Source organism: Tupaia chinensis, unplaced genomic scaffold (assembly GCF_000334495.1).
Source record: "Tupaia chinensis unplaced genomic scaffold, TupChi_1.0 Scaffold000335_1, whole genome shotgun sequence".
NCBI lineage: Eukaryota > Metazoa > Chordata > Mammalia > Scandentia > Tupaiidae > Tupaia > Tupaia belangeri.
The window spans coordinates 669975-684884 of NW_006159829.1; the positions used below are offsets into that span (position 1 = coordinate 669975).

Here is a 14910-nt window from a genome sequence, read left to right on the forward strand (position 1 = left end):
GGCCGACACAGCACCCCCCCCCCCCCCCATCAGGGCACAGGACAGAGCACAGGGCTGGCCAGTCCCTGCCATCCTTAATGACAGCGTGGCCCACTCCCGAGGCCCACCTGCCTTCCCTCACCCCTGCCGTGGCGCCCTCACCTTGCTCCGCACATGCCACGGCTGACCACAGGAGCAGGAGGGCCCCTTGCATCATGGATGGTCAGGCTGGGGGGCAGAGGAGTAGCCTCAGCCACAGTCCCCTTCCTGCCCCTGCCCAGCCTGGACACCCTGTGCCGTTCGCTGCCTCCCCCAGGCTCTCAGGTCCCTTGTCCCAGGCGGGGTCTGTGTCCCAGGGAGCCTCATGTCCCCAGCACACACACCTTTCTGCAGACCCTGAGGGAGGGCAGGGGTGCCCAGAGGCCTCCTGGCTCTTGACTGACTCTGAAGCCCCGACAGGAGGCAGCGGGGCCACACAGCCAAGGTGAGGACCTGGAGCCTGCCACCTACGGTTCCCCCAGCCAGCCTCAGCCTCCGTCCCAATGCAGCCTCTTCTTCACCTTTTTAAAGACAGAGAGAGAGAGAGAGAGAGAGAGAGAGAGAGAGGAGAGAGACAGTGAGAGAAAAGTGAGAAATCACCTCCCAGGGCAGATGGCCACACCATCCTCCATCCTCTTGGGATTTGGATCATGCGTGCACATGTGTCCAGCACGCTGGGGCTGAGACTCAAACCACGTGGGATCCAGCTTCCTTAACCACTGCGCCGTCTGCTGGCTCTGTGTTTTCTTCATCTAGAGGACTTCCAGAGCGGGACACAGGGCTCCACATGGCAGGGGACGTGGGGACAAGATTCGGCCCCTGGCTTGGGGACACAATGGCTGGGGGAGAGACCCAGAAGTCCCTGAGCTCCTGAAAGGGTGAGGCTGAGGCCTGAGAACAGGACAGTTTGTACTGTCAAGTTGGTGTTCCGTGAAAACAAAAGCCGTTAATGCCCACGCCTGGCCCTGGCCCTGGCCCTAGGGTGTTCACCTGGGCCTTGGTGGGCCTTCCAGAGCGTGGACTGCTCAAGGTGTCCAGAGCCCTCGCTCTCCCTCCAGTGCCGAATGCCTGCGTGTCTTTAACATGACTAGGTCAGACACTGATAAAAGTACAATCTCACAGAAAAATATCCAACAAACAAAAATTCAAAAACATTTTAAATGTACATGCTCTTAAAAAAGTTCTTTTTCTGTTTTTAGTGGGTGAGGAAAACGCCACTTGTCTAAATGTTTAGGACGCAGTGACAGGTGGCCGATCGAGGAGAGCGTCCATCTGTATGTGCTTGCGTGAGGAAGCGTAACGGCCAATATTCTGTGCAGGGATTCAGAGCTAGCATTTCCCACTTTGAAACAATTTTAGACTTACAAAGAGTACGAGAATTATTCTGTGTCCTCGTCATAGATTTTCTGATCTTAACTGTACCGAACGAGAGCACCAGGGCCCAATCGCGTTAGCACCAGCACAGTCTGCCCAGCCTAGACCTGGCCACCCGCCACTGTCCGCAGCACCTCGTCCAGCCTGGCCCCCAGCTGCGCGCATGGCTCTCCATCGGCCAGACGCTCGGACGCTCAGTCCCCGTTAGCCCGCGCCGGTGGCAGTCCTGATTGCTGTCGTAATCGCAATACTTCTGACGAGAAATGGCCAAGGCTTTGTAGAAACTCCTCTCGCCTGGGCCGCAGTGTGTGTGTACATATATATACAGCGGGCGAGGAAGAGGCAGCTCGCTCTCTCTGGTCTCTGTCCAGCCGCTGTCGGTGCGTAGTTCTCCACCTGCGCCTTGACCTCTCCTGTCCCACAGGGAGAGCCCTGGCTGCGGCAAAGTCGACGTGTATTAGCAGTGGGATTTTAGTACGCATTTCTTTGGGTTTGTCCTTTTCCCCTGGCTGCGGCAAAGTCGACGTGTATTAGCAGTGGGATTTTAGTACGCATTTCTTTGGGTTTGTCCTGTTAGGGGCTCACTGAACTTTCTGAGTACGTAGGCTGTAGGTTTACATGTTTTCCAAAGTTGGAGAATTGTCAGCCATTGTTTTTCCAAACATGTGTCTGCATTTTCCCTTTCCTCTCTCCTCCTAGGACACACCTATATCATGCTGGGCTCTCTGGCTTTGTCCCTGAGGCTCTGTTCATTTCTTTTCAAAGATCTCTTTTCTTTGTGCTGTTCAAAATGGATCATGGCTATGACTCATCCTCAAGTTAACTGACTTTTTCCTTTCTCATGTCCATTCGTTGAACCCGGTGTGGAGTGCCAGGGACTCTGTTCATGCCCTGGCGCCCACTGCCAGGGAGTGCGGTGCCTTGGGTCAGAGGTGTGCCTCACGGCACAGTGGTTATGTGCTGGCTCTTCTTGGCCAGCTCCCTACGGTGGGCGTGGGCCGAACCTCGGGCCCAGTCAGCCGGAAGCACGCTGGGCACACGTGCAAGTGGATCTGGAACTACACTCAAGACTTTCTCGACATGCAGGTCATGTTAAAATAAAGATTCTAGATAAACTAAATTTAACAAAACTTAATTGAGCGAAGAGTAATTCAGGCTGGGCAGCCCCCACAGCTGTTCCGAGGACCTTACGGACGAGAGAAGGAAAGGAGGCCCAGGAAATGGAGGAGAGGCGGCGGAGCAGCTGGCACGCTCGCTGGCCGCGCAGCTGGGCAGTGGCCGTCTGTGACCGATGGAAGCGCGGCTGGGTGGCTGGCCATGACTCCGTTGTGGGTTATAGAAGCAGACCCCTGGGGGTGCAGTTGGCATGTGAGAACACACGGGTGTGAGCATGGGGCATTCTCAGGCCACTTCAGTCTGGTTTAATAATCCCCTCCTGTTGTCAGCCTCTCAGTTTTGAGAGAACAGCCAAAGCTTTGGGCACTGACACCACTCTCTGTCACCATCGCAAGTGACTTACTTAGCCTCAGTGTGGAATTCGCAAGTGGCGGCCTCACACCAGTTGAACAATTCTGTGTCCTTACTGACCTAGTCAAAGCGAGAGCCTGCTGTCTTCCAGAGCTGGCCGCGTGCAGAGCAGCTACCTCCAGAGGGCTCTGCGCCCCAGGGCACCACGGCAATGACTCCACAGGACAGAACCGCGAGAGTGCTGCGAAGCGGCCCACGGAGTAGGTGGCCGCTGGCTGGCGGTATAGACCGCTGGAAATATCTGCGTCTAACTGGTCGGGCCTTGTTCTAGGTGTGATGGCGATCAAGGACCACGGCTGGCTCTAGAATGGCCTGACTGACAGTGCCGTTTCTGCCGTCAGCTCGGAGACACTCCTCACAAGGACTCGGTGACTTCCTGGAAGAAATCTAGACGAGAGGGCCTCGGAAAGCCCAAGCTGGCCCTCCGCCGCTTAGGGCGCCTGCACACCAACTCGGAGCTGTCCCTGTAAGCACACGATCGGTTCCTTCTCTGAAGACACTTCTTCTTTCTTTCCCTCTCTCTCTCTCTTTTATTTTTTTAAATTACCGGATGGTGCATGTGAGAGAGACAGCGAGCCCCCCAATGGGGCTTGGTCATACTACGATCCTTTTTTCTTATGTTTCTAAGCCCATCAGGATTTTAGGCATGCACACACATGTGCCTGGCATGTTTTTCAAGATGTCAGGGCTGGGATTCGAACCACAGTCAGCCCTGAGAGATCTGGCTTCTATGTATAGTGCTCAACCACGAGACATGGGCCAGCTCAGGAGATATTCCATGAACGGATTTGGTCAGAGTCTAAGGAAGCAGCAGTATCAGCCACCTTTCTCATGAAACCTTCTTCTTCTCTTTTTTTTGGAGAGGTTTTTGCTATAGGGTGCGTGTGCTCACCAGAGAGAGAGAGAGACAGAGAGAGACAGAGAGACAGAAAGCAAAAAATCACTCCCCAGGTGGGATGGCCACGCCACAATCCCATCTCCTCCATTCTCCTCTTGGGATCTTGGGCATGCATGCACACACGCCCTGAGTAAGTTTAAGCCACCGGGTCCAGGACTCGAACCGCAGTCAACTACATGGGAGTCTAGTGACATAGCCATTACGCCAAATGCTGGTCCCAAACCTTCTTTATTCTAATTAAACTTTCTGTAGTAACAGAATCACGAGACAGAGAGGCACAACACTTGGGTTTGCTGAATATCAGACATCAGCCCCAAGCTCGAGTGAAGAAACCTGAAGCTGGGTTACACTTCATGAAGTGTTTCCGTTGAATACGTACATTTGTCCACCTTCTGGATAGTGGCTTCCACCCACCTAAAACCCTGGGAGATCTAGAGGGCTATTAAATTCCATACTATGGATACCCCGCTACCAGAGTGGGCGCCCAGAAAACCCACCGGAATGTCTCTTCAGTGGAAACTAGCTTATCTTTGTTATTTCAAAGCTGGTACCAACTTTGGTTATTGACAGTTTGGCCTCTGATTATAGGAGCCCATGTGGGGACTTGCAGGGGATGCTACTTAGAAGGCAGGAGTGAGCCAAGATGAACAGCGAGGTCCAGACCGGCGAGGGAGCAGGTGTGGTGAGCCGGGTCGCCACAGACTCATGGGGGGTTGGAAAAGGTCACCTAGCGGCATTTGAGCAGGGGTCAGGTAAATTCACTCACCCAAAGTCTTCATAGGTCTTAACCGAGGCCCAGAGGGGACCTTGCTTTCTGGTGGTCCCTTGATAGCACACTGTACGGGTGCGTAACCACATCTAGTGAAGAAGGGCCCTATTGGATTGTTTTAGATAAATAATGATCTATTTAACAAAATTAATTGTTATTGTTATTATTTTTTTCCCAGAGACACACAGAGAGAGATAGAGGGAAAGTGAGAAAGCAAGCCGCCAGGTCTGGGACTTGAACTGTGGTCGGCCATGTAGGAGTCCATCGCCTTAACCACTACACCACTTGCTGGCCCCGACTCTATTGGATTTAACCAGGTGGCATTGTTCAAGCAATTATTTGTACTCACATAGGTAATTCCTAGGCCTTGAGTATGTGATGTCTGGAAGCATAATATACCTCTTGTAGGCATCACTCAGGTGGGCTTTCTTTTCTTTTTTTAAAAAGAATTTTATTTAACTTTATTTATCATTATCATTTTCAATTTGACCAGAAAGAGACAGAAGAGAGAAGAGGATAAGTGAGAAAGCAAGTCGCCAGTTTTGGGGCTTGAACCATGGTCAGCCATATGAGAGTCCAGTGCTCTTAGCCACTATGCCACCTGTCAGCCCCTCAGATGGGTTTCTCTATTTGGTAACAGTCACGTTATTAACTGCAAAAGTTAGCATGTTGCCCTGATGAGTGCAGGAAAGCCAGAGTGCTGGTCTCTGAATGTGAGGGACAGCTCCCACTCTTCCCGTGGCACTTCAGAGTGACTCTGGGACACACAGAGGAGTTGGCATCAAATTGCTTCCTGAAAAGTTTTGGCATTAGCTCACAAATGTAATAACTGCTCTGTCTTTTGCTAGGGAATAAGCTTGAGCCAAAACTGTCTACCAGCCATGGACTCATGGATTTTCTTGTAAAGAAAACCAAAAAATTAGACAGTAGGAAATGAGGAGAAAGAAAAAAGGTGCACAGCTTTCATGATGGCAGAGAAGTCTTTTTTTTTTTCTTGGAGAGGTTTTTGCTATAGGGCGCGTGCGCTTGCCAGAAAGACAGAGAGAGACATAGAGACAGAAAGTGAGACATCACCCCCCCAGGGTAGATGGCCATGCCACAATCCCTTCTCCTCCATTCTCCTCTCGGGATCTTGGGCACGCACGCACACGTGCCCGGTGTGAGTTTAAGTTGCCGGATCCAGGACTTGAACTGTGGTTGACTACACGGGAGTCCAGTGACATAGCCATTATGCTAACTGCTGGTCCTGGCAGAGAATCTTTATTGCCATCTTGAGACAGCTGTCCAATGTAACTGTCCAGCCAAGATGGTGCAGGGCGTCATCTTCCAGGGAGCGCTCCCTACGGTGAGGTCGCTAATAAGTATACAACTACATGAGCACAAAGGGGCCCTTTCGAGTTTGAAATGTGAGCCCAAGTTTTGAAGCTGTGATGCCTCACTTCAGTGTGGGTGGTGAGAACTTGGCGTGGCCCCTTCTGATAGAGTTCAAGGCCAGTCTTCCCTCAACGTCATTCTGGAAGACCTAGTCTCGGGGTTCTAGACTATGAAGGGTTTGACTGTGGTCAGTGGGTCATAGAAGGCTAAACTTGGGCATAATTTGTCAGAGCCTCGCGTGCTGAGCCATGCGAGCTCAGAAGAGTGGAGATGCGTGAGGTTCTGCCATTGGGGAGAGGCCTTCCATGACTACTCATCAGGAGTGAGTTTGTGTTTCTCGTGAGAGGTGAGCTTACTGCCGTCCAGGAGCGAGTTTGTGTTTCCCGTGAGAGGTGAGCTTACTGCCGTCCAGGAGCGAGTTTGTGTTTCCCGTGAGAGGTGAGTTTACTGCCGTCCAGGCTGTTAGCAGTCCCTTCGGCCAGGGCGGTCCGATTGACCCCATTGACTTCCGCTATTCAGTTTTAAGATGTTATCTGTTCTTTAACCTTTCCAAAAGACTGAGTAGTGAGAGGGACAATGACAGTCTCATTGTGTCCGTAACACCTAATTTAATTAGTATAGAACGTGCCTAGGAAAACGAGTTCCCCTATTGCTAGAGATTCCTCTAGGAATGACTCCTAAAAGAAATACTTTTTTCCAGTAACTTCGTCGCTACTGGGATAGTACTGGCTGTCCTACACGGGAGAGCCCCTACCCAAGCGTACCTGCAGCCTGCGTGTGGATGCACCGCTGCCCCCGCCGAGGGTGGCACTGGGCCAAAGTCATTTGTGAAGCCTCAGATGGCCCACTGGCATGTGGGAGTACGTCACCTGAGGAGGTCATTGTTCTCCTAGTGCTCTGAGTTCCACATGCCAAACGTTGGTTAGAAACCATGTGAGCAGCTTTGGAATAGTCACTATGCTAATTTTTTTTAATAATGTGAATCCTTTTGTTTGTTCTGTGATGTGATGAGTTACAGAGTGCAGAGCTCTTCACAATGGAGGCTTCAAACACTCATGAAGGACCAGGTGGTCATCCAGACCCTCTCTGAGTCTACACTTCACACTGAGTTCACACCTTCTCAGACACCAGTGCTCCCCTAGTCAGAGACGTTGCACTGTTCCTGAAAAAGGGACCACGGGGAGCCGGCTTGGATAACCTCACGGAGCTCACTCACCGCACACCCTGGTATCTTAAGCACCATCTGATTTGGCGTGAAGTCTGATCTGCTTGCTATTCAGGTTCAGGCTGATAAGCACAGGTTTCTGCCTTGATGGCGGTCTGTGACGGTGACAGCAGGACTCTCCTTGGAGTCCGTGACGGATGGAAGTCCCACTAGGAGCGAGAGACCCTCACTGCCTCCGTGAACACGCCCGAGTTGCAGACTGCTCTGTGTGAGCACTTGGACGCATCTGCAGCTGTATGGCGAGCTCAGGCGAGAGCGACACGCTGTGTGGGCCGAGCTGACTTCCGCTGGAGAGTCCCCTGCTCTCCTGGCTCACTCTTGCGGTAGCAGCACACCCTGCTTGGTCTCTCCTTCTCAGCTTTTGGCATGGGACCTATCGACAGCAGTATTGGCTCAGAGCTAATAGCAATCGGCAGGACCTTGGGAGTTAGCACGTGGGCACCGTCTTTGCCACCACACTGCACAGCTGTGGCCCGCACTGGCCTGCAGAGATGACAGTGGGTTAAGCAGGTGACAGTGTCTAGGTGGAGATTTGAGAAATAAGAGAAGAATTTCATAAGATGTTAGTCCACTTGCTGAAAAACGTTGAGTTTGGTTGGAATTAAAGGACTTTTCACAGCGTGCGGCCCTTGCAAATTAAGTTCACTTTCTAAAGCCAGCTCAGACGGAGCGTCTGCCAGCCCGGCTGCTGCTGCTGCTGCTGCTAAGCAGGTCCGAGATGCCTTCGCTGCCTGCATCCGCAGGCTGCCCTGTGCAATGCACCCGCGGTGGTCTCCAGGTTCCATGTAAGAACCAAGAGCGATGACCACGTTGGCGAGGGAACAAGGCAAAAGGGTTAGTGAAACTGGTAAGGGCAAAGCCGGGGCTGTGGGAGGACCCGTTCCACTTGGTCGAAAGCCTGCTCATGAGCTTCTTTTCTTAAATTAAATTTGATTTATTATTATCGTAATTTTTATATTACATTTAATCACATATATCTTTACATCATAAGCTTCTTCCCAAGGTAAAGGTGCTTGTACTGTCTCGAGGGAGCTCATACACCGTGAGGCCACTGAGGAAAACTTCGGGACCCAGCGTTTGCAAAATCCTGCAAGTCCAAGAAAACCTCCTAATTGTTTTTCAGTTGCAGGCCAAGAAGACGTTATGTAGTTTTTATTCTCTCCGATGAGAGCAAGAATTCCTTGGGTAGTCATGTCCCAAATACTGGACTTTTTCTCTTGAAAGGAGCATGTTTTTTTTTTTTTTTTTTTTTTTGCATTGAAGCCTTGTAACCTTTACATGTAAGTTGCTGTAAAAGGTAAACTGAGTCAACCTAAGAGCCCAACAAGTCATCTACATACTAAACAAGAGAATTTGGAGGGAACCGTAGGGTTCTTAAACCCTGATGTGGTGCTGGGGGCAGATACAAGGCAGATGGAGGGAACTCATGTGCCACTGCAGTCCAAGCGCCCTGCTGGCGTTTCCCAGTAAAAGCAGACACACGTTGACTGTCTATCAGCTGAAATGCGCAAGATACGTTTTTAAGAGGCCAGCAGGTGGAGTGGGGGCGAAGGTGCTGGCTCTCCCGTGGCTGACCACAGGTTCAGTCCCAGACTTGGCCACTTGAAAATTATGCCAGACGCATGTGCATGCATGCCCCAAATCCTGAGAGGAAAATAGAGGAGAAAGGACTACCGGGTGGCCACCCCACCCACCCACGGGGTGGATTTTAACTTCCCTTTTCTCTGTGTCTCTCTCTTCAGTGAGCACACACATCCTATGGAAAAAACCTAAAACTAAACTAAAATAAAGTGAGTTCTTGAGCTTTGCCAGGCCCAAACATCATGTAGAGCCATTGGCAAAGGTCAGTGGTCCTGGATTATGAGCTTCTGTGAGGGTTCTAATTTTCTCAGTAGATTTTGAAGATTTTCTCTTGGGTTAGAGAAGTCTTTTTCAATGATGCTGAGCTCAGTTTTAGACTGTGGAGTACAGGTGGTTACAGGAGGAAGGCCTGGGTAACAGAAAAGCCTTACTTTGGAAGACGTCTGTCTAGCGTCTATCTCATCACCTCCACGGTGAAAGGCTAATTCAGCAAAGAGGTCAGTGGCTCAGTGAGCGTAGGTAGCGATGGCTAACGGGGGACGGCTGGGGTCAGTTCAGCTAGGTACAACCCTCTTCCCTCCTCTCCACGGTGCAGGCTTTTCATTTCCTTCTTAAAAAGAATCTTTTAGGGAGTAGCAGTTGGCGTAATGGCTATGTGACTTCCATGTAGTCGACTGTGGCTTAAACTCATGCCGGGCGCATGTGCGTGCGTGCCCAAGATCCTGAGAGGAGAATGGAGGAGAAGGGATTGCGGCCTGGCCATCTCGCCTGGGGGGTGATTTCTCGCTTTCTGTCTCTCTGTCTCTCTGGCGAGTGCACACACCCTATAGCAAAAACAAAACAAAACCAAAAACAAATAAAAAAACAAAACCTCTAAATAAAAAATCTTTTAAGGAGGTAGTTTTCTTTTTTTTTTTTTTCACTTAGTCTTTTAGATGCATCTGCTTACACCACTGATTCAGTGGGGCTTTTGGCCCGCTTTTCTAATATGCCTGGCAGGTTTTGTTCAAATCAAAATTTCAAATCAAAGTTATCTTAGTTCCAAACCATCTCTGGTAATATTAACCCATTTTTCTAAAACTGCACATATTCTAGTCCATATTTTTTTAAAGAATTATTTAATTTTATTCATTCATTCATTTACTTTAATTTGAGCAGAGAGAGACACAGAAAGAGAGAGAGGGAAAGTGAGAAAGCAAGCCACCAGGTCTAGGACTCAAACCATGGCCGGTCGTGTGGGAGTGCCCGGCACCTAGCCACCACGCCGCCCGGTAGTCCCTAGTCTATAATTTTTATACATGAATTAGATCCAGCTAATTCCTTAGTTTGAGAGATACCCACAAAATCAAACAAATAAATAAAAAACAACAACAAAACCCCAAAACATAACAAAAAACTCTACTCCTACCCAAGGCCTCTAACTGAATCCAGTCCAGTTAATTATTAAAACCAGTTAGGTCCAATTTGAACCCAGACCAGTCTAAGCCCTGCTCGAACTCAGGGGGCTTAGAATATGAAGGGCTAGAGCACGGGATCCGGAGCAAACTCACCCACAGCCTCTTCTTACGAGGAGCTCGGCCGGCTCCGCGGGCACTCGCTCGGCTGCCTGGTGTTGCTGGAAGCGGCTAGAGGTCTACTTCGGACCCTCAGCTCCCACGCCGAATCTGTTGGAAGGAAAAGCGCAAACTAAGCTGCACAGACTTGAACTGGACAAAGAACAATTCAAAAAGGCAGCCCCCGGAACTGGATCGGAACTCGGGTAGCCGCGTGTGCGAATAACCGTCTTAGACAAACAGGAAAGCGACCTACAGAAAGTGGACGTGAGGCGAAGAGACGGCCACTCTGGCCGCAGCTCCTGCTTGGCCTGGCTGGTGGCTGGCTGTGACTGAGGAGCACAGCGGTGTCACTGTCTGTGACTCGGCTTTTGTTACAGAAGCAGACCCCTGGGGGGTTGCAGGACTCGTGTGTGTGTGTGGGGGGGGAGGAGGGCGGGCTTTCCTAGACATGAGAACACAAGCCATGAGAGAAAATGGCGAGGAGTCGTACATCCTTAAAATGACACTGTTCTGCTCTATGAGAGATACTGACAAGAGAATAGAGAAACAAGCCACCGGGAAATATTTTGAAAACACAAGGACTTTTACCCAAACCTAAAGAACTCTTAAAATCAATAAGAAAACAAACAATTTAAAAATGGGTAGTGCCTGGAACCAGCAGATGGAGTAACAGTTATGTCACTGGACTCCCACATGGCTGACTGCAGTTCGAGTCCCGGACCCAGAGGCTTGAAACTCGTGTAGAGCGTGTGCGTGCACGTCCAAAATCCTGAGAGGAGATGGAGGAGGAATTGCAATGTGGCCAGCCCCCCTGAAGGGTGATTTCTCACTTTCTTTCTTTAGAGTGAGGACGTGTGTCCTATAGCAAAAATCTCTCTCAAAAACAATGGGGGGGGGGGGACCAGCAGTTAGCATAATGGCTATGTTGCTGGACTCCCATGAAGTTAACCGCGGTTCAAGTTCCGGACCCGGCGACTTAAACTCATGCCGGGCGCGTGTGCGTACATGCCCAAGATCCCGAGAGGAGAATGGAGGAGAGGGGATTGCAGCATGGTCATCCCCCCCGGGGGGTGATTTCTCGCTTTCTGTCTGTCTCTCTCTGTCTGGTGAGCGCACGCACCCTATAGCAAAAACCTCTCCAAAAAAACCCCAAAAAACAACAAAAAATAAAAACAAAGTGGGGGCAGGGCCAGCCTGTGGCCTGATGATTCAGGGGCTGGACCCCACGCACCCTCTTGAGTCTCAGACATAGCAGCTTGAAACATGCCAGGCATGGAGCCGGCAGGTGGCATGGATCCCACGTGGCCAACTAAATGACGCGCGTCCCTGACCCGCTGATTTGAAAACCACGTAGGGTATGTGTGCGTATGCCCTCAAAATGCAGAGAGGAGAGTGGAGAAGGGATTGCCATGAGGTCCTTCCCTGCGGGGAGGGTGCTTTCTTGATTTCTTCTGTCTCTGGCGAGTGCATGTGCCCTATGGCAAAAATCTAAAAATGAACAAAATAAAACAAACAGGCCAGGTGCATGTGTGTGCACAGAATATCCAAGAGGGAGACGTGGAAGATACGGGGCTGCAGTCTGACCCTCCCCCTCCCCCGAGGGAAATGACCCCCCCATACACGCCCTCTAGCAAAATTAAAAACAAAGGGGGGCAAACCTCTGAGCAGAGGCGACTCCCGACACCAAAGACTACAGCAAAAAGCAAATAAGCACTTGAAGTGCTGCCCCATCACTAAGGGTCCGCAAAAGTCATGAGGCAACATCACGCGATATTTAAAGAAAACATGAACATTTATTTCTTTCTTCCATGAGGGAGAGAGAAGGCAGTTCCGAAGTTTCTTACAAAGCTCAAAAGAGGCCAGCAGGTGGCCCAGAGGTTAAGGCACCTGGATCCCACATTGCGGGGTTTGAGTCATGGACCCGCGGCCTGACAGACACAGGAGTGTGTGTGTGCGCGCGCGTGCGTGTTACCCAAAGTCCCAAGAGAAGGGTACAGAGGAGAAAGGACTGAGGTGTGTTCACCCCGGGAGTGCTCTCTCCCTTCCTCTGTCTTCCTGTGGCAAGCACACATGCCTACGGCAACAACGAAAAAACTAAAAAGTGAAAAACACAGGCTGACCACCTGACCCAGAGGTTTTGCTTCAGTCCCCACACGAGCTTGCACATGGCTATCTAGCACAGCTTGCTTTGTGATTCCACCAGGGTGTCCTCCAGCCGGGAGTGTGCAAACAAGCCGTGGACCACCCAGCCATGGGATGCCATTTGCACATTCAAGTGATAAAATATCAAGGCCCGAGAAGAAATGGGTGTGTCTTCAGTGCACGCCACCAAGTGAGGGCCAGTCTTTAAAGGCCGCAGAGTCGTTCTAACTCCACGACATTCTGAAAAAGGCAACCTTGGAGAAGGCGGGAGTGGGGAGCTGTCAGAATCAAAACGGAGTAACAGCGTCGACTTGTGTCAAAAACCAAGTCAGCGTGGGGACGGCCAGCAGGTGGCATGGGGGTTAAGGCACTGGACTCCCACATTGCCAACCATGGTTTGAATTCCAGGCCTGGCAGATTGCTTTCTCAGTTTCTCTCTCTCTCTCTCTGTTTCTCTCTGGTGAGCACACGTACCCTATAGCAAATTAAAGTAACAATAACAATAATAAAGAAGCCAGGAAGGTCTGTGGAGGAGTGTTCCTGAAATGAATATGCCCGGTAACAAGAGGCTTCAGAGACCCTCCCAGAACCACAGCCCTGCACAAAGACCACCGTGACATGCCCAAGGCTGCTTCTGCGAGGACACCTCTCCGGAGGCTGCCTGTCCAACCGTACACTGATGCCATCTCAAATGAATTATCCTCGAAACCAAGGATCCGGCTCTCAGAACTGGGATAACCCCGACACCCACCCTGACACCACACCTGTGGGTTTTTAACCTAAAAGCCAGCCTGAAGCCTGTGAGGTGGTGGCCGCGCACGATCAGGGCAGGACCGTGAGCCGGGTTCCATCCCGGCCTGGCCGCGTCTGGGCTGGAGGCTCGAGTTGGCCTAAACAGACTCCTCTGCTCTATATGCTTTGCCTCGGTTTACTTCCCAGGTTGACAGCTTGGTGACCATGACAGGACTTGGCTTGACGCCTCTGGCCACCCCAGTGCTCTCTCTGGTGGTGCCAGCACGGACCCCACCTTGCCCACTGCTGGCCCAGGAAGGGAAGTCCTCCCGGAGGCTGACGGCTCTCCTCCCCTCCCCGTGGAGCTCTGGACGACATGGCATGTGGGTTACTGGGCTCTCTGGTGACAGCCCCCCTGCTCAGCCTGGGCACAAGGCAGGTCCCTGCACGGGCTGCCACACCCACCTCACAGAGGTGCCCCTCTCACAATGGGCGGCGTGACACTGGGGGTGCCTGGCGAGGCGCTGCTCCCGCTCGTCCGCCTGCTGGCTTCGGCGCGCCTGAGGCACGCAGAACTTTTGTGGCTTGCCAGCTGGCTTGGGTTTATTTTCATTTTCATCTAATTTGTTTAGGGTTTTGCCATAGAGTGAGTGTGCTCGGTGGAGAGACGGAGAGAGGCAAAGTGAGTAATCACCACCATGGGGGTGGCCATGCAGCAATCCTCCCTCTTGGGATTTTGGGCAGGCACGCACACGTGTCCAGTGTGGTTTTGGGGCTGCTAGGTTGGGTGTCAGGTCAGACTTACCGAGGCCCCCCACACTCACCCGCTGGTTCTGCTGTCAGTTTGGATCTTTTTTTTCCTCTGTGACCAACTTCTACCCTGGCCCATGTCCATCAGGCCTCACCTCCTCTGCCCAACTTTGACCACACCTGTGCCCTGCTGAGGCCTGTCCAGCCGTCTCCCGCCCTCTCCTGCATCCCATGGCGGCTGCCCAGACAGCCAGCGCTGACCCCTCATGGGCCGCAGCCCTGTCACGGGTCCTAACCCCATTTCCGCTCAGCTTTGCGCAGTGGCAGTGTCGTAGCCAATGAGGCTTATCCGAGGCGCGATTATTGCTAATTGAAAACTTTTCCCATTTCCGCGCAGCGACCAGCCGGCCCTTCTGGGGTCCAGCCCCAGCCTGTGAAGTTCTGCTGACCCAGCACTGGACCCAAGGCCACAGGAACAGTCACCAGCCTCGGTGCGGCCATAGCCCAACTGGACGGTTTTGTCCAGACCTCATTTCCTCAGAGGAAAGTTGCTGCGTGGGTGCATGGGTGCGTGGGTGCTCCAAGGAGCAGGGGTGTGGGCGGGACGTGAAGGAGCTGGGAAGGAGCAGGTGTGCCCAAAAGCTGGGGCGTGGGCGTGGGCAGGAGCCTGGGCGTAGATGTGGAGTGGCCGTAGGCTCGCATAGGAGCAGGGAAGGAGGGCGGGCACAAAGGAGCTGGGAAAGAGAGGGCCGGGGCCTTTGAAGAAGCAGGACGAAGGCATGGGCGCCGGCAGAGCAGGGAAGGAGCGCTGGTGCGGGCACGAAGGCGCAGGGAAGGCGCAACGGCACGCCGAAAACCGGGGGCGCAGGCGGGCGCAGGAAGGAGCCTGGGCGTGGATGTGGAGCAGGGGCGTGGGCGCGAAGGACGGTGGGCATGGATGCGAAGGGGCGTGGGGGGGGACGGC

At 52.2% G+C, this 14910-nt stretch overlaps 1 protein-coding gene and 1 pseudogene across 5 annotated transcripts in view; one reads left to right on the plus strand and one right to left on the minus strand.

Annotated features, from left to right (window-relative positions):
• LOC102468471 (lymphocyte antigen 6C1) overlaps positions 1-13634 on the minus strand; it is a 16727-nt gene extending 3093 nt beyond the window's left edge. Inside the window, exons 1-4 of one of the 5 annotated variants that reach the window (XM_006152084.1) lie at positions 10576-10652; positions 10317-10430; positions 363-539; positions 142-207 (exon numbers count right to left, since the gene is read on the minus strand). In XM_006152084.1, the coding sequence (XP_006152146.1) occupies positions 142-196 (55 nt within the window). In that variant the 5' untranslated portion in view covers positions 197-207; positions 363-539; positions 10317-10430; positions 10576-10652. Of the gene's footprint in view, positions 1-141; positions 208-362; positions 540-4583; positions 4676-10316; positions 10431-10575; positions 10653-13491 lie in introns of those variants that run through there. The other 4 variants (XM_006152085.1, XR_335083.1, XM_006152083.1 and 1 more) reach the window with 4 other exon arrangements.
• Positions 13635-14255: 621 nt separating this feature from the next.
• LOC114008432 (uncharacterized) lies at positions 14256-14406 on the plus strand (annotated as a pseudogene).
• The last annotated feature ends 504 nt before the right edge of the window (positions 14407-14910 follow it).